Raw genomic sequence first — 26,921 nt, forward strand, 5'->3', positions numbered from 1 at the left:
GCCTGCAGGAAGGGTACCACATGAGGGAGGATGCCTCCTTGCAGCATGCATAAGGCACGTTTACGCAGATGAGCAGGGACCCTGGGCATATTTCTTTTGGTGTTTTCCAGAGTCAAGAGAAAGGCCTTTTTTGTGTCCTAAGTTTTCATAACTGTGACCTTAATTGCCTACCATCTGTAAGTCTTAACGACCGTTCCACAGGTGCATGTTCATTAATTATTTATGGTTCATTGAACAAGCATGGGAAACAGTGTTTAAACCCTTTACAATGAAGATCTGTGAAGTTATTTTGGATTTTTACAAATTATCTTTGAAAGACCGGGTCCTGAAAAAGGGACGTTTCTTTTTTTGCTGAGTTTATATTGGACATCAGGCATAGTCTTCTTTTCAATGTCTTTTCAATGACATTTTGCTACGTGGGAAACCTCAATGTCAAAACACAGTTTTAACATGTCCAAATCAATAACCAATATGCAAAAACAGTTTGTGATATATTGAAAACCGAAACCTAAACTGTACTATCTACACAAATGTGCCACAATAATCATATTAAAACAAACACTTTATAAACTGCACAAGCACCAACAATAAGTCACTGATATCGATTATGGGGGAGATCAGGTTGTACCTGCTGTTGAAACTAACACAACTAAAAAAACACATGGAAATGGGAGATATCTTTTACTTCACTGGTTAGAGGACAACCTGCAGAAGACAGTCAGCTACATTTTGGAGGGATGCATTTACATTTATGGGTCGCTAAACAAAGGAACGCAACACTTATTTCATCGATATCATGTTGAAATCAATTGCGCAAGAGGGGGGGAGATGAGGTTGCACGTCCTGTTAAAACGAATAGCTCAAACACCACATGGAATCTGGGAATAATGTGTACATCACTGGTTGAAGGACAATTTGTAGAAAACAGCTAGCTACATTTTGAAGTGTTGCATTTTGATTAAAGTGGGTTGCCAACAAGGTAAGTGTAACACAACTTTTTTTTTCTTTCACTTTTTGTTAAATCACATGTATACTCTTTCAATTCAGAGCCTGGATTTTTCCCAGAGGCTAATATCCATATCATGCTGAAATAAATTGAACAGGGGGAAACGTTTAGGGTTCTACATTGTGATATTAATTAAAATACGCCTACTACAATGTTTAAATATTCTACACTGTGACATTATTTCATTGATATCATGAAACAACTCCTTCATGTATGTATTTTCTGATGTTTGATCAGAGATATTTTATCAGAGTATCTCTTGTCACATGATCACAGCTATATGTCTTCTCTCCTGTGTGAGTTCTCAGATGTACTATAAGGCCACTTGACTGCATAAAACTCTTCCCACATTGAGTACAGCTATATCATTTATCTCCTGCTATAAAGTTTCTCTCCTGTGTTGTGTGTGTTCTCTGGTGTGATTTTAAAGCTCTTAACCTAACAAAAGTCTTTCCACAGTCAGAGCAGTCGTAAGGTTTCTCTCCTGTGTGTGTTCTCAGATGTACTATCAGCGCGCTTGACTGAGTAAAACTCTTCCCACATTGAGTACAACTATATGGTGATTTCTCTCCTGTGTGTGTTCTCTGGTGTGATTTTAAAGCTCTTAACCTAACAAAAGTCTTTCCACAGTCAGAGCAGTCGTAAGGTTTCTCTCCTGTGTGTGTTCTCAGATGTACTATCAGCGCGCTTGACTGAGTAAAACTCTTCCCACATTGAGTACAGCTATAAGGTTTCTCTCCTGTGTGTGTTCTCTGGTGCACTATCAGGGAGGTTGACCGAGTAAAACTCGTCCCACATTGAGTACAGCTATAAGGTTTCTCTCCTGTGTGTGTTCTCTGGTGTTTCGTCAGATCGCAAGACGCAACAAAACTCTTCCCACATTGAGTACAGCTATAAGGTTTCTCTCCTGTGTGTGTTCTCTGGTGCACTATCAGGGAGCTTGACCGAGTAAAACTCTTCCCACATTGAGTACAACTATATGGTGATTTCTCTCCTGTGTGTGTTCTCTGGTGTGATTTTAAATCTATTAAATTAACAAAAGTCTTTCTGCAGTCAGAGCAGTTGTAAGATTTCTCTCCTGTGTGTGTTCTCAGATGTACTATCAGGGAGCTAGACCGAATAAAACTCCTCCCACATTGATCACAGCTATAAGGTTTCTCTCCTGTGTGTGTTCTCAGATGTACTATCAGGGAGCTTGACTGAGTAAAACTCCTCCCACATTGATCACAGCTATAAGGTTTCTCTCCTGTGTGTATTCTCAGATGTACTATCAGGGAGCTTGACCGAATAAAACTCTTCCCACATTGATCACAGCTATAAGGTTTCTCTCCTGTGTGTATTCTCAGATGTACTATCAGGGAGCTTGACCGAATAAAACTCCTCCCACATTGATCACAGCTATAAGGTTTCTCTCCTGTGTGTACTCGCTGGTGTATTTTAAGTTCTGATGAAGACTTGCAACGTTTCCCACAGTCAGAACAGCAGTGAGATTTCTTCCCAGTGGGTCTCAGATGGTTTTTCTTAAGGTGTTCTGATCTGGAGAGAGACCTTTCTGCCTCGTCAGCATCATGTTGTTGAGGCTCCCCAGAGGATCCACGATAGCCACGTCTGTCTCCTGTGTGAACGACAAAGTCAGACAGATGGTTAAAGAACCACAACAGCAGAAATACACTGTTTATTTGAGATAAAATGTGATACCCAGAGCATACCCATGAAATTGTACAACAACTGACATCTTTAATTATTTGACAATTGTCTTAAGACAGTCAAGTGAGCAACAATAGTCATCTTTTGTCTTGTTTTCAGATTAGTAGTAACATCGATGATTCTAGGCTCGAAATAAGTTATTAAAGTTGGTAAAATCCTAAGCAGAGTGCCAGAAGACTTTTACTCTCCAATATAGGACCCTTTCTGTGTTTGCCGTTTGTTGCTATGCAACACAATTTGGCTGCAGAAACTCCTCCATGCTAATGCAGAAATCGCTAGTTATGGATGTAGTACATCTGCATGGAGCAAAAATGGTGAGCAAAGATTTTAGTTTTTCACAATGTATTCTGAATATTACCACACATTATCAGAGCAAGATCGGGAGTGCTACTCAAGGAAACTCACATTAAGCTCTGTGTCGTAAAATGCTCTTTGGCTACCTTTGCACACTAAGTGTATGCCAAATTGGCCCATAACTTCACCTAACAATAACATACAGTACCAGTCAAAAGTTTGGACACAACTACTCATTCAAGGGTTGTTCTTTATTTTTACTATTTTCTACATTGTAGGACAATAGTGAAGACATCAAAACTATGAAATAACACACCTGGAATCATGTAGTAACCAAAATAATAATAATAATAATAATAATAATAATAATAAAATAGTGTTAAACTAATCAAAATATATTTTATATTTGAGATTCTTCAAATAGCCACCCTTTGCCTTGACAGCTTTGCACACTCTTGGCATTCTCTCAAGCAGCTTCATCTGGAATGCTTTTCCAACAGTCTTGAAGGAGTTCCCACATATGCTGAGCACTTGTTGGCTGCTTTTCCTTCACTCTGCGGTTCAACTCATCCCAAACCATCTCAATTGGGTTGAGGTCGGGGGATTGTGGAGGCCAGGTCATCTGATGCAGCACTCCATCACTTTCCTTGGTAAAATAGCCCTTACACAGCCTGGAGGTGTGTTGGGTCATTGTCCTGTTGAAAAACAAATGATAGTCCCACTAAGCCCAAACCAGATGGGATGGCGTATCACTGCAGAATGCTGTGGTAGCCATGCTGGTTAAGTGTGCCTTGAATTCTAAATAAATCACAGACAGTGTCACCATCACAGCACCCCCCACATCACCACACCTCCTCCTCCATGCTTCACGGTGGGAACTACACACGCAGAGATCATCCGTTCACCCACATCGCGTCGCACAAAGACACGGCGGTTGGAACCAAAAATCTCAATTTCCACCGGTCTAATGTCCATTGCTCGTGTTTCTTGGCCCAAGCAGATCTCTTCTTCTTATTGGTGTCCTTTAGTAGTTGTTTTTTTGCAGCAATTCAACCATGAAGGCCTGATTTACCCAGTCCCCTCTGAACAGTTGATGTTGAGATACGTCTGTGACTTGAAATCTGTGAAGTCTTTATTTGGGCTGCAATTTCTGAGGCTGGTAACTCTAATGAACTTATCCTCTGCAGCAGAGGTAGCTCTGGGTCTTCCATTCCTGTGGCGGTCCTCATGAGAGCCAGTTTCATCATAGCGCTTGATGGTTTTTGTGACTGCACTTAAAGAAACTTTCAAAGTTCTTGAAATTTTCCGGATTGACTGACCTTCATGTCTTAAAGTTGTGATGGACTGTCGTTTCTCTTTGCTTATTTGAGCTGTTCTTGCCATAACATGGACTTGGTCTTTTACCAAATAGGGCTATCTTCTGTATACCAACCCTACCATGTCACAACACAACTGATTGGCTCAAACGCATTAAGAAGGAAAAAAATGCCACATATTAACTTAAGAAGGCACACCTGTTAATTGAAAATGCATTCCAGGTGACTACCTCATGAAGCTGGTTGAGAGAATGCCAAGAGTGTGCAAAGCTGTCATCAAGGCAAAGGGTGGCTACTTTGAAGAATATAAAATATAAAATACAGTGGTGTGAAAAAAGTGTTTGCCCTCTTCCTGATTTCTTATTTGTTTGCATGTTTGTCACACTTAAATGTTTAAGATCAAACAAATTTAAATATTAGTCAAAGATAACACAAGTAAAACACAAAATGCAGTTTTGAAATGAAGGTTGTTATTATTAAGGAAAAACAAAATCCAAACCCACATGGCCCTGTGGGAAAAAGGGTTTGCCCCCTACAACCTAATAACTGGTTGGGCCACCCTTAGCAGCAACAACTGCAATCAAGCGTTTGCGATAACTTGCAATGAGTCTTTTACAGCGCTGTGGAGGAATTTTGGCTCACTCATCTTTGCAGAATTGTTGTAATTCAGCCACATTGGAGGGTTTTCGAGCATGAACTGCCTTCTTAAAGGTCATGCCACAGCATCTCAATAGGATTCAGGTCAGGACTTTGACTAGGCCACTCCAAAGTCTTCATTTTGTTTTTCTTCAGCCATTCAGAGGTGGACTTGCTGGTGTGTTTTGGATCATTGTCCTGCTGCAGAACCCAAGTTCGCTTCAGCTTGAGGTCACGAACACATGGACGGACAGGATTTTTTGGTAGACAGCAGAATTCACGGTTCCATTTATCACAGCAAGTCTTCCAGGTCCTGAAGCAGAAAAACAGGCCCGGACCATCACACTACCACCACCATATTTTATTGTTGGTATGATGTTATTTTTCTGAAATGCAGAGGGTTTTTTTTTTTTTTTTGGGGGATCAGCTTAATATTGCAGATAGAAGATATAATCTATCAATGTAATTGTCTGCATCACTTCCAATCCCCCATGTTTATTTTTTATTTTTATATATATACTCCCCTTTATTACTTTTCAACCCCACCATCATTTCCCTACTTGGGGTAAATTTGTGAACAACAATGCCCAGGCCTCTACTTCCAGCCTATACTTACTATCTACCCCTTATGGACACAGTCAATTTTACAATAATTCTATTATATATATTATAATTATTTATTTTTTTTGCTCCTGAACTTCTTCTACTCTCAACCTCTCCGATCATTTTCATGATGTCCATCCGGTTTGCTTCTATATTGCCATATCTGAAATGCAGTGTTACTTTTACGCCAGATGTAATAGGACACACACCTTCCAAAAAGTTCGATTTTTGTCTCGTCAGTCCACAGAGTATTTTCCCAAAGGTCTTGGGGGATCATCAAGATGTTTTCTGGCAAAAATGAGACGAGCCTTAATGTTATTTTTGCTCAGCAGTGGTTTTCGTCTTGGAACTCTTCCATGCAGGCCATTTCTGCCCAGTCTCTTTCTTGTGGTGGAGTCATGAACACTGACCTTAACTGAGGCAAGTGAGGCCTGCAGCTCTTTGGATGTTGTTGTGAGGTCTTTTGTGACCTCTTGGATGAGTCGTCGCTGCGCTCTTGGGGTAATTTTGGTCGGCCGGCTACTCCTGGGAAGGTTAACCACTGTTCCATGTTTTCGCCATTTGTGGATAATGGCTCTCACTGTGGTTCGCTGGAGTCCCAAAGCTTTAGAAATGGCTTTATAACCTTTTCCAGACTGATGGATCTTTTGGTCTACTTCACGTTGTCAGGCAGGTCCTATTTAAGTGATTCCTTGATTGAGAACAGGTGTGGCAGTAATCAGGCCTGGGTGTGGCTAGAGGAATTGAACTCAGGTGTGATAAACCACAGTTGAGTTCTGTTATAACGGGGGGGGCAAACACTTTTTCACACAGGGCCATGTAGGTTTGGATTTAGTTTTCCCTTAATAATAACAACCTTCATTTCAAAACTGCATTTTGTGTTTACTTGTGTTATCTTTGACTAATATTTAAATTTGTTTGATGATCTGAAACATTTAAGTGTGACAAACATGCAAACAAATAAGAAATCAGGAAGGGGGCAAACACTTTTTCACACCACTGTATATTTTGATTTGTTTAACACTTTTTTGGTTACTACATGACTCCATATGTGTTATTTCATAGTTTTGATGTCTTCACTATTATTCTACAATGTAGAAAATAGTAAAAAATTAAGAAAAACCCTGGAATGAGTAGGAGTGTCCAAACTTTTGACTGGTACTGTACATGTACAAATTACCTCAACTAACCTGTATCCCAGCCCATTACCTCGGTACCGGTACCCCCTGTATATAGCCTCATTATTACCTGGACTAACCTGTACCCCAGCCAATTACCTCGGTACCGGTACCCCCTGTATATAGCCTCATTATAACCTGGACTAACCTGTATCCCAGCCCATTACCTCGGTACCGGTACCCCCTGTATATAGCCTCATTATAACCTGGACTAACCTGTATCCCAGCCCATTACCTCGGTACCGGTACCCCCTGTATATAGCCTCATTATTACCTGGACTAACCTGTACCCCAGCCCATTGACTCGGTACCGGTACCCCCTGTATATAGCCTCATTATTACCTGGACCAACCTGTACCCCGGCACATTACCTCGGTACCGGTACCCCCTGTATATAGCCTCATTATTACCTGGACTAACCTGTACCCCGGCACATTACCTCTGTACCGGTACCCCCTGTATATAGCCTCATTATTACCTGGACTAACCTGTACCCCAGCCCATTACTTCGGTACCCCCTGTATATAGCCTCATTATTACCTGGACCAACCTGTACCCCGGCACATTACCTCGGTACCGGTACCCCCTGTATATAGCCTCATTATTACCTGGACCAACCTGTACCCCGGCACATTACCTCGGTACCGGTACCCCCTGTATATAGCCTCGTTATTGTTATTTTATTGTGTTACTTTTTACTTTAGTTTATTTAGTAAATATTTTATTGACTTTATTTAACTGCACTGTTGGTTAAGGGCTTGTAAGTAAGAATTTCACGGTAAGGTCTATTTGGATTTGTATGCTGTAGCATTAAGATTTCCCTTCACTGGAACTAAGGAGCATGAACCATGAAAACAGCCCCAGACCATTATTCCTCCTCCACCAAACTTTACAGTTGGCACTATGTATTCCGGCAGGTAGCTTGTAAGTAAGGTCTACACCTGTAGCATGAATCGTTCCTGTTCACAACGAGGTAAAGAGCGGAATAATTGAAGGAATGAATCCGAGCCTAACGCTCATCACCTGTGGAAGGCGGGGCTTCCAGCGAGGCGCGGATTTCATTGGCCTTTTCAGGTGTCCGTTTAGATCCTTCAACCTAAGTCACGACTCCCCATAGTATGTTTTACCAAAGTTGACTGACCCTTAAGGGAACTACACTACCATAAATGCAAGGAAATCCTCACTGGCAGTTATAGAAAAACCCATATACTATATAGCCATTGATTCTTGAAGAATATAACTTATAAATGCCTCAAATGTATTTCCCCATCAGAAACCAAAACATAAGCTTGTATAATGCCACTGGTTGTAAACAAACACTGTATATCTTCAAAACCAGGTTAAAACTGTGATTTTGACCTTATGGATGGCCAGTCCTTGTATTCATAGTGTAGTGAATTCCGGGGGGTAGCCCTGAGCTGGACTCAAACCTGGGTCCAGAGACTGTCAAGCCAACACCTTATAACTGTTATACCAAGATGTCTGAACTTCTTGATGAGGTCGCTAGGTTTTGGGTTAAGGTTGCTACAATAGCTTCCTCTATGAATTTGAGAGTGGTTACATTTCTCCAGCCCCCAATTTTGCTGCTGTTTAAAACCTAGGTTAGCCCTTTAAAAAAAGCCACACATCAATCAATCAACCAATCTGCAGTTCAAACAATAACAAAGCTGTCATTCCACCACTGTTTTGGTAATAAGATGGTGGATGGGACTGGAGAAATGTAACTACTCTCAAAATCATAGACAGACCTATGGATGCAAGGTCGGACCATCCATGACATCAATATTATAGTTTTAACCATGTTGAGGCTATACAGTGTTGGTTTACATTTACACTGTTTCTAAACATTGGAGTAGAAAAAGCTTATTTTGGGATCTGATGGGGTACGACAGTTGAACTAAGCTCATGAGGCATGTGTTATATTCTTCAAGAATCAATGGATATATATAAATAATATAAAAGTCCAAATATGGATGTAGCAACTGCAGATTTCCCCTTTAACACCACACATCAGTTCAACAACTGCAGAGTTTGTGCCTCTGTTTTTAAGACAGTACTTACTAGTGTTAATCAGGGCCCGGTTTCTCAAAAGCATCTTACTGCTAAGTTCATCATTAGAATCATTGGATGCCTTAAGATGCCTTTGGGAAACCGGAACCAGATATCCAGTTTCCTCCTCTTCTTCCTCCTCCTTTTTCGATGTGACAGTCATCTCCTCCTCCTCCTCTTTCACTCCAAAGACTGCTTCCTCCTCTTCTTTCACTGTAACATCCTCCTCCTCTTTCACTCTGAACGCGTCTTCCTCTTCTTTCACTGTAACATCCTCCTCCTCTTTCACTCTGAACGCGTCTTCCTCTTCTTTCACTGTAACATCTTTCTCTTCTTCTTTCACGGTAACAGCTTCACCCTCTACTTGTTTTTGTATTGTAACATCCTCCTCTTCCTCCTCCTCTTTCACTAGAGCTTCTTTCTCCGTCCAGCAGACCTCCTCTTCTTTAGCAGGAGGAGAGTAGCTTAGTGAACTCATGGTCGGGGATGTTAGCTAGCTAGGCTAGTGCTAACTTAACCAGCCAGCTAGCTGACCAATAACAACAACACCGTAAATATGAAATTAAATGGTTAAGTTCTTGTCAATGATCTCAAGGCAGCTGGGACCATAGTCACCAAGAAAACAATTGGTAACACACTACGCCATGATGGACTGAAATCCTGCAGCGCCCGCAAGGTCCCCCTGCTCAAGAAAGCACATATACAGGCCCGTCTGAAGTTTGCCAATGAACATCTGAATGATTCAGAGGAGAACTGGGTGAAAGTGTTGTGGTCAGATGAGACGAAAATGGAGCTCATTGGGATCAACTCAACTCGCCGTGTTTGGAGGAGGAGGAATGCTACCTATGACCCCAAGAACACCATCCCCACCGTCAAACATGGAGGTGGAAACATTATGCTTTGGGGGTGTTTTTCTGCTAAGGGGACAGGACAACTTCACCGCATCAAAGGGACGATGGACGGGGCCATGTACTGTCAAATCTTGGGTGAGAACCTCCTTCCCTCAGCCAGGGCATTGAAAATGGTTCGTGGATGGGTATTCCAGCATGACAATGACCCAGAACACACAGTCAAGGCAACAAAGGAGTGGCTCAAGAAGAAGCACATTAAGGACCTGGAGTGGCCTAGCCAGTCTCCAGACCTTAATCCCATAGAAAATCTGTGGAGGGAGCTGAAGGTTTGAGTTGCCAAACGTCAGCCTCGAAACCTTAATGACTTGGAGAAGATCTGCAAAGAGGAGTGGGACAAAATCCCTCCTGAGATGTGTGCAAAACTGGTGGCCAACTACAAGAAACGTCTGACCTCTGTGATTGCCAACAAGGGTTTTGCCACCAAGTACTAAGTCATGTTTTGCAGAGGGGTCAAATCATTATTTCCCTCATTAAAATGCAAATCAATTTATGACATTTTTTACATGCATTTTTCTGGATTTTGTTGTTATTCTGTCTCTCACTGTTCAAATAAACCTACCATTAAAATTATAGACTGATCATGTCTTTGTCAGTGGGCAAATGTACAAAATCAGCAGGGGATCAAATACTTTTTTTCATGACCCCCGTGGGGTCTCCTGGTCACGGCCGGTTGTGACACCGCCTGGGATCGAACCCGGGTCTGTAGTGGCACCTCAAGCACTGCGATGCAGTGCCTTAGACCGCTGCGCCACTCGTGAGTATCTGAGGGTGGTTTTAACCTAAAAGACTTGGAATTGTATCAACTCACCACCCAAGGCTTTTACTTGCGACATATAGTTAAAATGCACTAAAGAGGAACAGTGGGTACATATTGAAGATGTGCTCATCCACAGAATACTTTTACGTATCAATTTTCAAAAGGATAAATCTAAGAACATTAACAACTTCATAGCTAAGAACACTTTTAAAAAATATAGAAAGAAAATGAAACATATTCTACAAGAATCAATATTAATCCCTAAAAACACAACCTTATGGAACAATCCATGGAAAGCATTTCAGAAATCACTGATAAATTGGTCCACAAGGAAAACTAAAAGGCATAGAAACCGTAAATGACTTGGTAACAGGAAATACATTTATTTCAGTGAGAGAATTATAAAGTAACTTTAGGCTACAGTAGATACACCAGAAGTACACTACATGACCAGAAGTATGTGGACACCTGCTCGTAGTAGTAGTAGCTATACTACATGGCCAACAGTACAGTGGGGGAAAAAAGTATTTAGTCAGCCACCAATTGTGCAAGTTCTCCCACTTAAAAAGATGAGAGAGGCCTGTAATTTTCATCATAGGTACACGTCAACTATGACAGACAAAATGAGGAAAAAAAATCCAGAAAATCACATTGTAGGATTTTTAATGAATTTATTTGCAAATTATGGTGGAAAATAAGTATTTGGTCACATACAAACAAGCAAGATTTCTGGCTCTCACAGACCTGTAACTTCTTCTTTAAGAGGCTCCTCTGTCCTCCACTCGTTACCTGTATTATTGGCACCCGTTTGAACTTGTTATCAGTATAAAAGACACCTGTCCACAACCTCAAACAGTCACACTCCAAACTCCACTATGGCCAAGACCAAAGAGCTGTCAAAGGACACCAGAAACAAAATTGTAGACCTGCACCAGGCTGGGAAGACTGAATCTGCAATAGGTAAGCAGCTTGGTTTGAAGAAATCAACTGTGGGAGCAATTATTAGGAAATGGAAGACATACAAGACCACTGATAATCTCCCTCGATCTGGGGCTCCACGCAAGATCTCACCCCGTGGGGTCAAAATGATCACAAGAACGGTGAGCAAAAATCCCAGAACCACACAGGGGGACGAAGTGAATGACCTGCAGAGAGCTGGGACCAAAGTAACAAAGCCTCCATCAGTAACACACTACGCCGCCAAGGACTCAAATCCTGCAGTGCCAGACGTGTCCCCCTGCTTAAGCCAGTACATGTCCAGGCCCGTCTGAAGTTTGCTAGAGTGCATTTGGATGATCCAGAAGAGGATTGGGACAATGTCATATGGTGAGATGAAACCAAAATAGAACTTTTTGGTAAAAACTCAACTCGTCGTGTTTGGAGGACAAAGAATGCTGAGTTGCATCCAAAGAACACCATACCTACTGTGAAGCATGGGGGTGGGAACATCATGCTTTGGGGATGTTTTTCTGCAAAGGGACCAGGACGACTGATCCGTGTAAAGGAAAGAATGAATGGGGCCATGTATCGTGAGATTTTGAGTGAAAACCTCCTTCCATCAGACATTTACATTTACATTTACATCATTTAGCAGACGCTCTTATCCAGAGCGACTTACAATGTGTTCCCCCCCCCTCGGCCCTAGCCCTTTGATGGTTGCAGATCTGTAAGGTAGAAGCAATATGGTGAAAGAGCACCAGCACGTCACTGACTACACCAATCCAGACTCTTCAGATATACAAACATAGAAGGGTTAGGGCTAAGACAGAGGTGGCTAAATGTGACCGGCTGATTCAGTAGGGTACTCACGCCCAGAGTCCCTCCTCGGCGAACATCTTGGGGGCACACTGTCTGAGGTTGTTAGCGTAGCCAGGCTGCGTCTGGATACGCACTTTACACGCCTCCATGGGGGCCAGGGCGATGTCAGCGAAGAACTCCGCACTGGCAGACGCAGCCAGGTAGAGAGAGGTCCTCCACAGGTAGGTGTTTTCCTCTCCGATCATGTCGCTGTAGGTGATCTTGAACACCTCATAGAAGCCAAACTTGCAGAGACCCTGCATGGAGTAACCAATGAAGGTGGGAGCCCAGCCCTTAGCCAGCCCTCTCATGCCGTCCTCCTTAATGGTGATGGAGAAACCCTTGAAGATGCTCTTGTACTTGTCTGGGTCCACCTGCAGACGGCACTTGACCAGGTCAAGGGGAACGACCGCCGTGTGTGTGATCCCGCAGCTGAGGATGCCGCCGAAGCCGCACAAGGCATAGTATTTCCTAGAGCCAAACTCGCAGCTAACATCAGAATCGGCCACTGCAGCGGCAGCCAATGTGCGTTTGCTTGGTCCATGTTCGGCAGCAAGGCTTTGTGATGGCTCCTCGGCTTTTTGTAGAGTGAACAGGGGCGCGCTGAAGGGGTTCGCCCGCGCCAACTGTGTCAACGCGTTGGGGTACATTGTTCCTTAAGGGTGGTTCCAGGCTTTCAGTCGCAAAATGGCGCCGCCGTCCTTCACCACCGGTGAATCGTAGAGCAAGGGCATTGAAGATGAAACGTGGCTGGGTCTTTCAGCATGACAATGATCCCAAACACACCGCCTGGGCAACGAAGGAGTAGCTTCGTAAGAAGCATTTCAAGGTCCTGGAGTGGCCTAGCCAGTCTCCAGATCTCAACCCCATAGAAAATCTTTGAAGGGAGTTGAAAGTCTGTGTTGCCCAGTGACAGCCCCAAAACATCACTGCTCTAGAGGAGATCTGCATGGAGGAATGGGCCAAAATACCAGCAACAGTGTGTGAAAACCTTGTGAAGACTTACAGAAAACGTTTGACCTGTGTCATTGCCAACAAAGGGTATATAACAAAGTATTGAGCAACTTTTGTTATTGACCAAATACTTATTTTCCACCATAATTTGCAAATAAATTCATGAAAAATCCTACAATGTGATTTTCTGGATTTTGGTTTTCTCATTTTGTCTGTCATAGTTGACGTGTACCTATGATGAAAATTACAGGCCTCTCTCATCTTTTTAAGTGGAGAACTTGCACAATTGGTGGCTGACTAAATACTTTTTTTCCCCACTGTATGTGGACACCTGCTTATAGTAGTAGTAGTAGTAGTAGTAGTAGTAGTAGCTACACTACATGACCAACAGTATGTGGACACCTGCTAGTAGTAGTAGTAGTAGCTACACTACATGACCAACAGTATGTGGACACCTGCTAGTAGTAGTAGTAGTAGTAGTAGTAGTAGTAGTAGTAGTAGCTACACTACATGACCAACAGTATGTGGACACCTGCTAGTAGTAGTAGTAGTAGTAGTAGTAGTAGTAGTAGTAGTAGCTACACTACATGACCAACAGTATGTGGACACCTGCTAGTAGTAGTAGTAGTAGTAGCTACACTACATGACCAACAGTATGTGGACACCTGCTAGTAGTAGTAGTAGCTACACTACATGACCAACAGTATGTGGACACCTGCTAGTAGTAGTCGTAGTAGTAGTAGGACCAGAAGTATGTGGACACCTGCTAGTAGTAGTAGTAGTAGTAGTAGCTACACTACATGACCAACAGTATGTGGACACCTGCTAGTAGTAGTAGTAGCTACACTACATGACCAACAGTATGTGGACACCTGCTAGTAGTAGTAGTAGCTACACTACATGACCAACAGTATGTGGACACCTGCTAGTAGTAGTAGCTACACTACAAGACCCAACACCTGCTAGTAGTAGTAGTAGTAGCTACACTACATGACCAACAGGATGTGGACACCTGCTTGTAGTAGTAGTAGTAGTAGTAGCTACACTACATGACCAACAGTATGTGGACACCTGCTAGTAGTAGTAGTAGCTACACTACATGACCAACAGTATGTGGACACCTGCTAGTAGTAGTAGTAGTAGCTACACTACATGACCAACAGTATGTGGACACCTGCTAGTAGTAGCTACACTACATGACCAACAGGATGTGGACACCTGCTAGTAGTAGTAGTAGTAGTAGTAGTAGTAGTAGTAGTAGTAGCTACACTACATGACCAACAGTATGTGGACACCTGCTAGTAGTAGTAGTAGTTGTAGTAGTAGTAGTAGCTACACTACATGACCAACAGTATGTGGACACCTGCTAGTAGTAGTAGTAGTAGCTACACTACATGACCAACAGTATGTGGACACCTGCTAGTAGTAGTAGTAGCTACACTACATGACCAACAGTATGTGGACACCTGCTAGTAGTAGTAGTAGCTACACTACATGACCAACAGTATGTGGACACCTGCTAGTAGTAGTAGTAGTAGTAGGACCAGAAGTATGTGGACACCTGCTCGTCCAAAACATCTCACTCCAAAATCATGGGCATTAATATGGAGTTGATCCCCCCTTTGCTGCTATAACAGCCTCCATTCTTCTGGGAAGGCTTTCCACTAGATGTTGGAACATTGCTGCGGGGGACTTGCTTCCTTTCAGCCACAAGAGCATTAGTGAGGTCGGGGCACTGATGTTGGGCGATTAGGCCTGGCTCGCAGTCAGCGTTCCAATTCATCCCAAAGGTGTTCGATGGGGTTGAGGTCAGGGCTCTGTGCAGGCCAGTCAAGTTCTTCCACACCGATCTCGTCAAACCATTTCTGTATGGACCTAGATTTGTGCACGGGGCGTTGTCATGCTGAAACAGGAAAAGGCCTTCCCAAAATTGTTGCCACAAAGTTGGAAGCACAAAATGTCTAGAATGTCACTGTATGCTGTAGCGTTTACACCACTCCAGCCGACGCTTGGCATTGCACATGGTGACCTTAGGCTTGTGTGCGGCTGATCGGCCGTGGAAACCCCATTTCATGAAGATCCCGACGAACAGCTCGTGCTGACGTTGCTTCAAGAGGCAGTTTTGAACCCGGTAGTGAGTGTTGCAACCGAGGACCGAGGATTTCCACTCGCTACGCGCTTCAGCGGGTCCCGTTCTGTGAGCTTGTGTGGCCTACTACTTCGCGGCTGAGCCGTTGTTGCTTCTAGATGTTTCCACTTCACAATAACAGCACTTCCAGTTGACCGGGGTCAGCTCTAGCAGGGGCAGAACTTTGACGTACTGACTAGTTGGAAAGGTGGCATCCTATGACGGTGCCACGTTGAAAGACACTGAGCTCTTCAGTAAGGGTCATTCTACTGCCAATGTTTGTCTATGGAGATTGCATGGCGGTGTGCTCGATTTTATACACCTGTCAGCAACAGGTGTGGCTGAAATAGCCGAATCCACTAATTTCAAGGGGTGTCCACATACTTTTGTATATATAGTGTATGTCATGACTGTAAACACATTTTGCTTTAACTATTTAACATTTGCTTAAACAGCACCCTGATAGGATACTGCAGCCGCACTCTACCCATGACAAAGTCATTTTTTATCACGCGAAATATGAAAATAAATGACTTGGTATAATTTTTATTATGGAAGATTGAATCAATTGTGTTTCAAACGGTTTGTTTGGAATGATTTGTAGCTATCGTCTCGACTTTTTCTGTGAATTAGAGTCCATCCAACTCAATTTCCCTACCGGAAAAACGCAATTTCTGTAAAGTGTATTCGCGCACGCAAATTCAGGAAGAAACTGAAGAGCAGATGGCTTGACCGCGTTTTGCGAGTGTCGCATCACTTGACCGCAGTCAATATTGGGCTAGGAATCCCCCTCCAAAGTAGTACAATGGATTTGCAGTATTGATGAGGGCAAGTCTATGAGACATTTAAGTTGTGCAAATAACGTTTTGTTGTTGGCCAGCTTGTTGATGGTATACACATCTTACAGAGTAGCTTTATCAATTCCTACATTAAAAAAACGACATATTTAAGCTCAGAACATCATTTAAAAAAAAACACGCATCCGTTCAACAACTGCTCCTTCCAAGACAGTAACGTTACTTACTGTTGTTAATCAGATCTTCCGTCTCCTCCTCCTCCTCTTCTTCCCCCTCCTCCTCCTCCTCTTCTTCTTCTTCCCCCTCCTCCTCTTCTTCCCCCTCCTCCTCCTCCTCCTCTTCTTCCCCCTCCTCCTCCCCCTCTTCCTCTTCTTCCCCCTCCTCCTCCTCTTCTTCTTCCCCCTCCTCCTTCAACGTGACAGTTACCTCTCCCTCCTTCACTCCAAAAAAAGCCTCGTCTTTATTCTCTTCATCTTTCACTGTAACAGTCTCACCACCCTCCTCTTCTTTTGTTACTGTAACGTCCTCCTCTTCCTCCTCCTCTTTCACGACAACGTTCAGCCACCGACCCTCTTTCTCCTCTTCTTTCACTGTAACGTCTTTCTCTTCTTCTTTCACGGTAACAGCTTCACCCTCTACTTGTTTTTGTATTGTAACATCCTCCTCTTCTTTCACTAGAGCTTCTTTCTCCGTCCAGCAGACCTCCTCTTCTTTAGCAGGAGGAGAGTAGCTTGGCGAGCTCATGGTCGGCGATGTTAGCTAGCTAGCAAGTTAGCGACTAGACTAGTGATAGGCTAATTTATGAAGCCAGCTACCGTTACCTGACTAAACGTAAATATGACATTAAATGCGGAAACTAGTTATAAGACATTAGTATGTTTAAAATTCAGAGGCAAATATACACTGAAACAGTCTGATCAGCTTGAACGTTTCGACCATGTTGGCTAGCAAACTCTCGAGGTGGCTGACTCGTCGTTGTTGAAGAAACGTTCCGTCCACTAGATTATACGTCACACTAGCAGCATAGCCTTAAAGTCCCACATCGCCATCTGCTGACTGGAGTGGGTAACGAAGTTGAGAGAAACGTTTATTTTATTTCCAGACAAAAAGTGATATTTTTTCATTAAATAATAATAGTATTTTCAAACTAGTGCAGATTCGTAATAAGTATGAATTTAAAACCTACTTCTTTCCACATCTTACCAACCCAACAGATGTGTCCACTACAGTCAATACTAACCAATGTGGTGGGTCTTTCCACATCCTACCAACCCAACAGATGGATGGGCACCACAAACTCTGGATCCAGGGCGGTGACCCCAGGGATGAAGTCACCACAAACTCTGGATCCAGGGCGGTGACCCCAGGGATGAAGTCACCAGAAAACTCTGGATCCAGGGCGGTGATCCCAGGGATGAAGGTACCAGAAACTCTGGATCCAGGGCGGTGACCCCAGGGATGAAGGTACCAGAAACTCTGGATCCAGGGCGGTGAGGCTGTTTGAAGCCTGTGTCAGGTCCGGGCTTCCCATCGCCAAGGACAGTAGGGAGGCTATATATACAGGGGGGGTACCGGTGCAGTAATGTTATTGGTAACAACATGTGTTTAGCAGATGTTATAGCGGGTGATAACAGTAGGGAGGCTATATATATACAGGGGGGTACCGGTACAGTAATGTTATTGGTAACAACATGTGTTTAGCAGATGTTATAGCGTGTGATAACAGTAGGGAGGCTATATATACAGGGGGGGTACCGGTGCAGTAATGTTATTGTGGGTGTAGTGAAATGCTTGTGCTTCTAGCTCCGACAGTGCAGTAATATCTAACAAGTCATATCTAACCATTCCACAACATATACCCAATACACACAAAACTAGTAAGCAATGAATTAAGAATATATAAATACATATATGGACGAGCAATGACAGAGCGGCATGGACTAAGGTACAGTAGAATAGTATAGAATAGAGTATATACATATGAGATGAGTAATGCAAGATATGTAAACATTATTAAAGTGACTAAGATACAGTAGAATAGTATAGAATACAGTATATACATATGAGATGAGTAATGCAAGATATGTAAACATTATTAAAGTGACTAAGATACTGTAGAATAGTACAGAATACAGTATATACATATGAGATGAGTAATGCAAGATATGTAAACATTATTAAAGTGACTAAGATACCGTAGAATAGTATAGAATGCAGTATATACATATGAGATGAGTAATGCAAGATATGTAAACATTATTAAAGTGACTAAGATACCGTAGAATAGTATAGAATACAGTATATACATATGAGATGAGTAATGCAAGATATGTAAACATTATTAAAGTGACTAAGATACCGTAGAATAGTATAGAATACAGTATATACATATGAGATGAGTAATGCAAGATATGTAAACATTATTAAAGTGGCTAGTGTTCCATTTCTTAAAGTGGCCAGTGATTTATAGTCTCTGTCTATAGGCAGCAGCCTCTAATGTGCTAGTGATGGCTATTTAACAGTCTGATGGCCTTGAGATCGAAGCTGTTTTTCAGTCTCTCGGTCCCAGCTTTCATGCACCTGTACTGACCTGGCCTTCTGGATGATAGCAGGGTGAACAGGCAGTGGCTCGGCTGGTTGATGTCCTTGGTGATACTGACCTGGCCTTCTGGATGATAGCAGGGTGAACAGGCAGTGGCTCGGCTGGTTGATGTCCTTGGTTATCTGACCTGGCCTTCTGGATGATAGCAGGGGGAACAGGCAGTGGCTCGGGTGGTTGATGTCCTTGGTTATCTGACCTGGCCTTCTGGATGATAGCGGGGTGAACAGGCAGTGGCTCGGGTGGTTGATATCCTTGGTGATCTGACCTGGCCTTCTGGATGATAGCAGGGGGAACAGGCAGTGGCTCGGCTGGTTGATGTCCTTGGTTATCTGACCTGGCCTTCTGGATGATAGCAGGGGAACAGGCAGTGGCTCGGGTGGTTGATGTCCTTGGTTATCTGACCTGGCCTTCTGGATGATAGCGGGGTGAACAGGCAGTGGCTCGGGTGGTTGATGTCCTTGGTGATCTGACCTGGCCTTCTGGATGATAGCAGGGTGAACAGGCAGTGGCTCGGGTGGTTGATGTCCTTGGTTATCTGACCTGGCCTTCTGGATGATAGCAGGGTGAACAGGCAGTGGCTCGGGTGGTTGATGTCCTTGGTTATCTGACCTGGCCTTCTGGATGATAGCAGGGTGAACAGGCAGTGGCTCGGGTGGTTGATGTCCTTGGTTATCTGACATGGCCTTCTGGATGATAGCAGGGGGAACAGGCAGTGGCTCGGCTGGTTGATGTCCTTGGTTATCTGACCTGGCCTTCTGGATGATAGCAGGGTGAACAGGCAGTGGCTCGGGTGGTTGATGTCCTTGGTTATCTGACCTGGCCTTCTGGATGATAGCAGGGTGAACAGGCAGTGGCTCGGGTGGTTGATGTCCTTGGTTATCTGACCTGGCCTTCTGGATGATAGCGGGGTGAACAGGCAGTGGCTCGGGTGGTTGATGTCCTTGGTTATCTGACCTGGCCTTCTGGATGATAGCAGGGTGAACAGGCAGTGGCTCGGGTGGTTGATGTCCTTGGTTATCTGACCTGGCCTTCTGGATGATAGCAGGGTGAACAGGCAGTGGCTCGGGTGGTTGATGTCCTTGGTTATCTGACCTGGCCTTCTGGATGATAGCAGGGTGAACAGGCAGTGGCTCGGGTGGTTGATGTCCTTGGTTATCTGACCTGGCCTTCTGGATGATAGCAGGGTGAACAGGCAGTGGCTCGGGTGGTTGATGTCCTTGGTTATCTGACCTGGCCTTCTGGATGATAGCAGGGTGAACAGGCAGTGGCTCGGGTGGTTGATGTCCTTGGTTATCTGACCTGGCCTTCTGGATGATAGCAGGGGGAACAGGCAGTGGCTCGGCTGGTTGATGTCCTTGGTTATCTGACCTGGCCTTCTGGATGATAGCAGGGTGAACAGGCAGTGGCTCGGGTGGTTGATGTCCTTGGTTATCTGACCTGGCCTTCTGGATGATAGCAGGGTGAACAGGCAGTGGCTCGGCTGGTTGATGTCCTTGGTTATCTGACCTGGCCTTCTGGATGATAGCAGGGGGAACAGGCAGTGGCTCGTGTGGTTGATGTCCTTGGTTATCTGACCTGGCCTTCTGGATGATAGCGGGGTGAACAGGCAGTGGCTCGGGTGGTTGATGTCCTTGGTTATCTGACCTGGCCTTCTGGATGATAGCAGGGTGAACAGGCAGTGGCTCGGGTGGTTGATGTCCTTGGTTATCTGACCTGGCCTTCTGGATGATAGCAGGGTGAACAGGCAGTGGCTCGGGTGGTTGATGTCCTTGGTTATCTGACCTGGCCTTCTGGATGATAGCAGGGTGAACAGGCAGTGGCTCGGGTGGTTGATGTCCTTGGTGATCTGACCTGGCCTTCTGGATGATAGCAGGGTGAACAGGCAGTGGCTCGGGTGGTTGATGTCCTTGGTGATCTGACCTGGCCTTCTGGATGATAGCAGGGGGAACAGGCAGTGGCTCGGGTGGTTGATGTCCTTGGTGATCTGACCTGGCCTTCTGGATGATAGCAGGGTGAACAGCAGTGGCTCGGGTGGTTGATGTCCTTGGTTATCTGACCTGGCCTTCTGGATGATAGCAGGGTGAACAGGCAGTGGCTCGGGTGGTTGATGTCCTTGGTGATCTGACCTGGCAGGTTGGAGAGGCTCTGTTGCGCCTTCTTCACCACACTGTCTGTGTGGGTCGTCCATTTCAGTTTGTCAGTGATGTGTACACCAAGGAACTTGAATCTTTTTCACCTTCTCCACTGCGGTCCAGTCGATGTGGACACGGGGGTGCACCCTCTGCTGTTTCCTGAAGTCCACGATCATCTCCTTTGTTTTGTTGACGTTGAGTGAGAGGTTATTTTCCTGGCACCACACTCTTAGAGCCCTCACCTCCTCCCTGTAGGCTGTCTTGTCATTGTTGGTAATCAAGCCTACTAATGTTGTGTCTACTGTTGAGTTTCTCCCATTCTTCAATGAAGATCCTCTCAAGCTCTGTCAGGTTGGATGGGGAGCGTCGCTGCACAGCTCTTTTCAAGTCTCTCCAGAGATGTTCGATCGGGTTCAAGTCCGGGCTCTGGCTGGGCCACTCAAGGTTATTCAGAGACTTGTCCTGAAGCCACTCCTGCGTTGTCTTGGCTGTGTGCTTAGGGTCGTTGTCCTGTTGGAAGGTGAACCTTCGACCGAGTCTGAGGTCCTGAGCACCCTGGAGCAGGTTTCATCAAGGATCTCTCTGTACTTTGCTCTGTTAATCTTTCCCTCGATCCTGACTAGTCTCCCAGTCCCTGCCGCTGAAAAACATCCACACAGCATGATGCTGCCACCACCATGCTTCACCGTAGGGATGGTGCCCGGTTTCCTCCAGACGTGAGGCTTGGCATTCATGGTCTGAGAGTCCTTTAGGTGCCTTTTGGCAAACTCCAAGCGGGCTGAGGAGTGGCTTTTACTGAGGAGGGGCTTCCGTCTGGCCACTCTACCATAAAGGCCTGATTGGTGGAGTGCTGCAGAGATGGGAGAACCTTCCAGAAGGACAACCAACTCCACAGAGTTTGGCCTGGAAGAGTCTCTAAGAAGAGTCTTGGTGGTTCCAAACACTCTCTATAACTCTATACGGTGTCTTCAGAAAGTATTCATACCCATTGACTTATTCCACATTTTGCTGTGTCACAGCCTGAATTCAAAATGGATTGAAAAAAATTATAATATTCACCCATCTACACACAAGGAAAGCCAAGTTAACAAACAGATCACCGACCATTTCGAATCACACCGTACCTTCTCCGCTATGCAATCCGGTTTGCGAGCTGGTCATGGGTGCACCTCAGCCACGCTCAAGGTCCTAAACGATATTATAACCGCGATCGATAATAGACAGTACTGTGCAGCCGTCTTCATCGACCTGGCCAAGGCTTTCGACTCTGTCAACCACCGCATTCTTATTGGCAGACTAAATAGCCTTGGTTTCTCAAATGACTGCCTTGCCTGGTTCACCAACTACTTCTCAGATAGAGTTCAATGTGTCAAATCGGAGGGCCTGTTGTCTGGACCTATGGCAGTCTCTATGGGGGTGCCACAGGGTTCAATTCTTGGGCCGACTCTTTTCTCTGTGTATATCAATGATGTCGCTCTTGCTGCTGGTGACTCTCAGATCCACCTCTACGCAGACGACACCATTTTGTATACATCTGGCCCTTCATTGGACACTGTGTTAACAAACCTCCAAACGAGCTTCAATGCCATACAACACTCCTTCTGTAGCCTCCAACTGCTCTTAAACACTCGTAAATCTAAATGCATGCTCTTCAACCGAACGCTGCTTGCACCCACCCACCCGACTAGAATCACTACTCTCGACGGGTCTGACCTAGAGTATGTGGACAACTACAAATACCTAGGTGTCTGGTTAGACTGTAAACTCTCCTTCCAGACTCACATTAAGAATCTCCAATCAAAAGTTAAATCAAGAATCGGTTTCCTATTTCGCAAAAAAGCCTCCTTCACTCATGCTGCCAAACGTGCCCTCGTAAAACGGACTATCCTACCGATCCTTGACTTCGGCGATGTCATTTACAAAATAGCCTCCAACACTCTACTCAGCAAATTGGATGTAGTCTATCACAGTGCCATCCGTTTTGTCTCCAAAGCCCCATATACTACCCACCACTGTGACCTGTACGCTCTTGTTGGCTGGTCCTCACTACATATTCGTCGCCAAACCCACTGGCTCCAGGCCATCTATAAATCACTGCTAGGCAAATCTCCGCCTTATCTTAGCTCATTGGTCACAATAGCAGCACCCACCCGTAGTATGCGCTCCAGCAGGTATATCTCTCTGGTCATCCCCAAAGCCAACACCTCCTTTGGCCGCCATTCCTTCCAGTTCTCTGCTGCCAATGACTGGAATGAAATGCAAAAATCTCTGAAGCTGGAGACTCTTATCTCCCTCACTAACTTTAAGCATCAGTTGTCAGAGCACCTTACCGATCACTGCACCTGTACACAGCCCATCTGAAATTAGCCCGCCCAACTACCTCATCCCTATGTTGTTATTTATTTTGCTCATTTGTACCCCAGTATCTCTATTTGCACATCATCTCTTGCACATCTATCATTCCAGTGTTAATACTAATTGTAATTATTTTGCACTATAGCCTATTTATTGCCTTACCTCCATAACTTGCTACATTTGCACACACTGTATATATATTTTCTGTTGTATTTTTGACGTTATGTTTTGTTTTACCCATTACATTTACATTTACATTTTAGTCATTTAGCAGACGCTCTTATCCAGAGCGACTTACAGGAGCAATTAGGGTTAAGTGCCTTGCTCAAGGGCACATTAACGTCATTTAGCAGACGCTCTTAGCCAGAGCGACTCACAAATTGGTGCGTTCACCCTATAGCCAGTGGGATAACCACTTTACAATTGGGGGGGGTAGAAGGATTCCTTTATCTTACCCCATATGTAACTCTGTGTTGTTGTTTTTATCGCACTGCTTTGCTTTATCTTGGCCAGGTCGCAGTTGTAAATGAGAACTTGTTCTCAACTGGTTTACCTGGTTAAATGAAGGTGAAATAAATAAATTAAAAATAAAATAAAATAAAAAAAGGACAAAGTGAAAACATGTTTTTAGACATTTTTGAAATATCTCATTTACAAATGTTAAGTATATATTAATATACTTAAATTAAATATATACTTAGTATAGTAGTTAATAATTTTTATTTAAGTATTCACACCACGCTGAGTCAATACATGGTAGAATCACCTTTGGAAGAGATAACAGCTGTGAGTCTCTCTGGGTGAGTCTCTAAGAGCTTTGCACACTTGGATTGTGCAACATTTACCCATTATTATTTTCAGAATTCTTCAAGTTCTATCAAATTGGATGTTGATCGTTGCTAGACAACCATTTTCAAGTCTTGCCATAGATTTTCAAGCAGATTTAAGTCCAAACTGTAACTCTGCCACTCAGGAACATTCCCTGTCTTGTTGATAAGCAACTCCAGTGTAGATTTGTCCGTGTGTGTTTTAGATTATTGTCCTGCTGAAAGGTGAATTCAAATCAAATCAAATTGTATTGGTCACGTACACATATTTAGCAGATGTTATTGCGGGTGTAGCGAAACGCTTGCGTTCCTAGCTCCAACAGTGCAGTAGTATCTAACAATTCACAACAATACACACCTAATCTAAAAGTAAAAGAATGGAATTAAGAAATATATAAATATTAGGATGAGCAATGTGTAGGAGTGGCATTGACTAAAATACAGTAGAGGTGAAAAATCTGTCGATGTGCCCTTGAGCAAGACACTTAACCCTAATTGCTCCTGTAAGTCGCTCTGGATAAGAGCGTCTGCTAAATAACAATATATATACAGTGGGGAGAAATAACATAGCTAGTTGGCTAAATAGCTAAAGTTAGCTGGCTGGCTAAGATAACTGCATATACAGTGGGGAGAACAAGTATTTGATACTATTTGGCTGGAGGGCCAAATAGTATCAAGGGCTGATTTCAAGGTTTTACTGTTAACCTATAAAGCGTTACATGGGCTTGCTCCTACCTATCTTTCCGAGTTGGTCCTGCCGTACATACCAATACGTACGCTACGGTCACAAGACGCAGGCCTCCTAATTGTCCCTAGAATTTCTAAGCAAACAGCGGGAGGCAGGGCTTTCTCCTATAGATCTCCATTTTTATGGAACAGTCTGCCTACCCATGTGAGAGACGCAGACTCGGTCTCAACCTTTAAGTCTTTACTGAAGACTTATCTCTTCAGTAGGTCATATGATTGAGTGTAGTCTGGCCCAGGAGTGTGAAGGTGAACGGAAAGGCTCTGGAGCAACGAACAGCCCTTGCTGTCTCTGCCAGGCCGGTTCCCCTCTCCACTGGGGTTCTCTGCCTCTAACCCTGTTGCAGGGGCTGAGTCACTGGCTTGCTGGTGCTCTTTCATGCCGTCCCTGGGAGGGGTGCGTCACTTGAGTGGGTTGAGTTACTGACGTGATCTTCCTGTCTGGGTTGGCGCCCCCCCTTGGTTTGTGCTGTGGTGGAGACCTCTGTGGGCTATACTCGGCCTTGTCTCAGGATTGTAAGTTGGTGGTTGAGGATATCCCTCTAGTGGTGCGGGGGCTGTGCTTTGGCAGAGTGGGTGGGGTTATATCCTTCCTGTTTGGCCCTGTCCGGGGGTTTCTTCGGATGGGGCCACAGTGTCTCCGGACCGCTCCTGTCTCAGCCTCCAGTATTTATGCTGCAGTAGTTTATGTGTCGGGGGGCTGGGGTAAGTTGGTTATACCTGGAGTACTTCTCCTGTCTTATCCAGTGTCCTGTGTGAATTTAAGTATGCTCTCTCTAATTCTCTCGTTCTCAATCAATCAATCAATCAATCAATTTTATTTTATATAGCCCTTCTTACATCAGCTAATATCTCGAAGTGCTGTACAGAAACCCAGCCTAAAACCCCAAACAGCTAGTAATGCAGGTGTAGAAGCACGGTGGCTAGGAAAAACTCCCTAGAAAGGCCAAAACCTAGGAAGAAACCTATAGAGGAACCAGGCTATTAGGGGTGGCCAGTCCTCTTCTGGCTGTGCCGGGTGGAGATTATAACAGAACCATGCCAAGATGTTCAAAAATGTTCATAAGTGACAAGCATGGTCAAATAATAATCAGGAATAAATCTCAGTTGGCTTTTCATAGCCGATCATTAAGAGTTGAAAACAGCAGGTCTGGGACAGGTAGGGGTTCCATAACCGCAGGCAGAACAGTTGAAACTGGAATAGCAGCAAGGCCAGGCGGACTGGGGACAGCAAGGAGTCACCACGGCCGGTAGTCCCGACGTATGGTCCTAGGGCTCAGGTCTCTCAGTTGGCTTTTCATAGCCGATCATTAAGAGTTGAAAACAGCAGGTCTGGGACAGGTAGGGGTTTCGTAGCCGCAGGCAGAACAGTTTAAACTGGAATAGCAGCAAGGCCAGGCGGACTGGGGACAGCAAGGTGTCATCATGCCCGGTAGTCCTGACGTATGGTCCTAGGGCTCAGGTTCTCAGAGAGAAAGAGAGAACGAGAGAATTAGAGAGAGCATACTTAAATTCACACAGGACACTGGATAAGACAGGAGAAGTACTCCAGGTATAACCAACTAACCCCAGCCCCCCGACACATAAACTACTGCAGCATAAATACTGGAGGCTGAGACAGGAGCGGTCCCGGAGACACTGTGGCCCCATCCGAAGAAACCCCGGACAGGGCCAAACAGGAAGGATATAACCCCACCCACTCCGCCAAAGCACAGCCCCCGCACCACTAGAGGGATATCCCCAACTACCAACTTACAATCCTGAGACAAGGCCGAGTATAGCCCACAGAGGTCTCCACCACAGCACAAACCAAGGGGGGGCGCCAACCCAGACAGGAAGATCACGTCAGTAACTCAACCCACTCAAGTGACGCACACCTCCCAGGGACGGCATGAAAGAGCACCAGCAAGCCAGTGACTCAGCCCCTGCAACAGGGTTAGAGGCAGAGAACCCCAGTGGAGAGGGGAACCGGCCTGGCAGAGACAGCAAGGGCTGTTCGTTGCTCCAGCCTTTCCGTTCACCTTCACACTCCTGGGCCAGACTACACTCAATCATATGACCTACTGAAGAGATAAGTCTTCAGTAAAGACTTAAAGGTTGAGACCGAGTCTGCGTCTCTCACATGGGT

General features: G+C 44.6%; 2 protein-coding genes across 2 annotated transcripts in view; both read right to left on the bottom strand.

Annotated features, from left to right (window-relative positions):
* Window positions 1-424: 424 nt before the first annotated feature.
* LOC121557044 (zinc finger protein 271-like) overlaps window positions 425-26,921 on the bottom strand; it is a 145,116-nt gene continuing 118,619 nt past the window's right edge. Inside the window, exon 5 of the mRNA XM_045213094.1 lies at window positions 425-2,460. Within this exon, the coding sequence (XP_045069029.1) occupies window positions 1,372-2,460 (1,089 nt within the window). The 3' untranslated portion in view covers window positions 425-1,371. The remainder of the gene's footprint in view (window positions 2,461-26,921) is intronic.
* On the bottom strand, window positions 12,244-12,979 carry LOC121557046 (phosphate carrier protein, mitochondrial-like). The gene has a single exon (XM_041870930.2). It carries the CDS (start codon window positions 12,902-12,904, stop codon window positions 12,263-12,265), a length of 642 nt encoding a protein of 213 aa, XP_041726864.1. The 5' UTR covers window positions 12,905-12,979; the 3' UTR covers window positions 12,244-12,262.

Source organism: Coregonus clupeaformis, unplaced genomic scaffold (assembly GCF_020615455.1).
Source record: "Coregonus clupeaformis isolate EN_2021a unplaced genomic scaffold, ASM2061545v1 scaf0078, whole genome shotgun sequence".
Classification (NCBI taxonomy): Eukaryota; Metazoa; Chordata; class Actinopteri; order Salmoniformes; family Salmonidae; genus Coregonus; species Coregonus clupeaformis.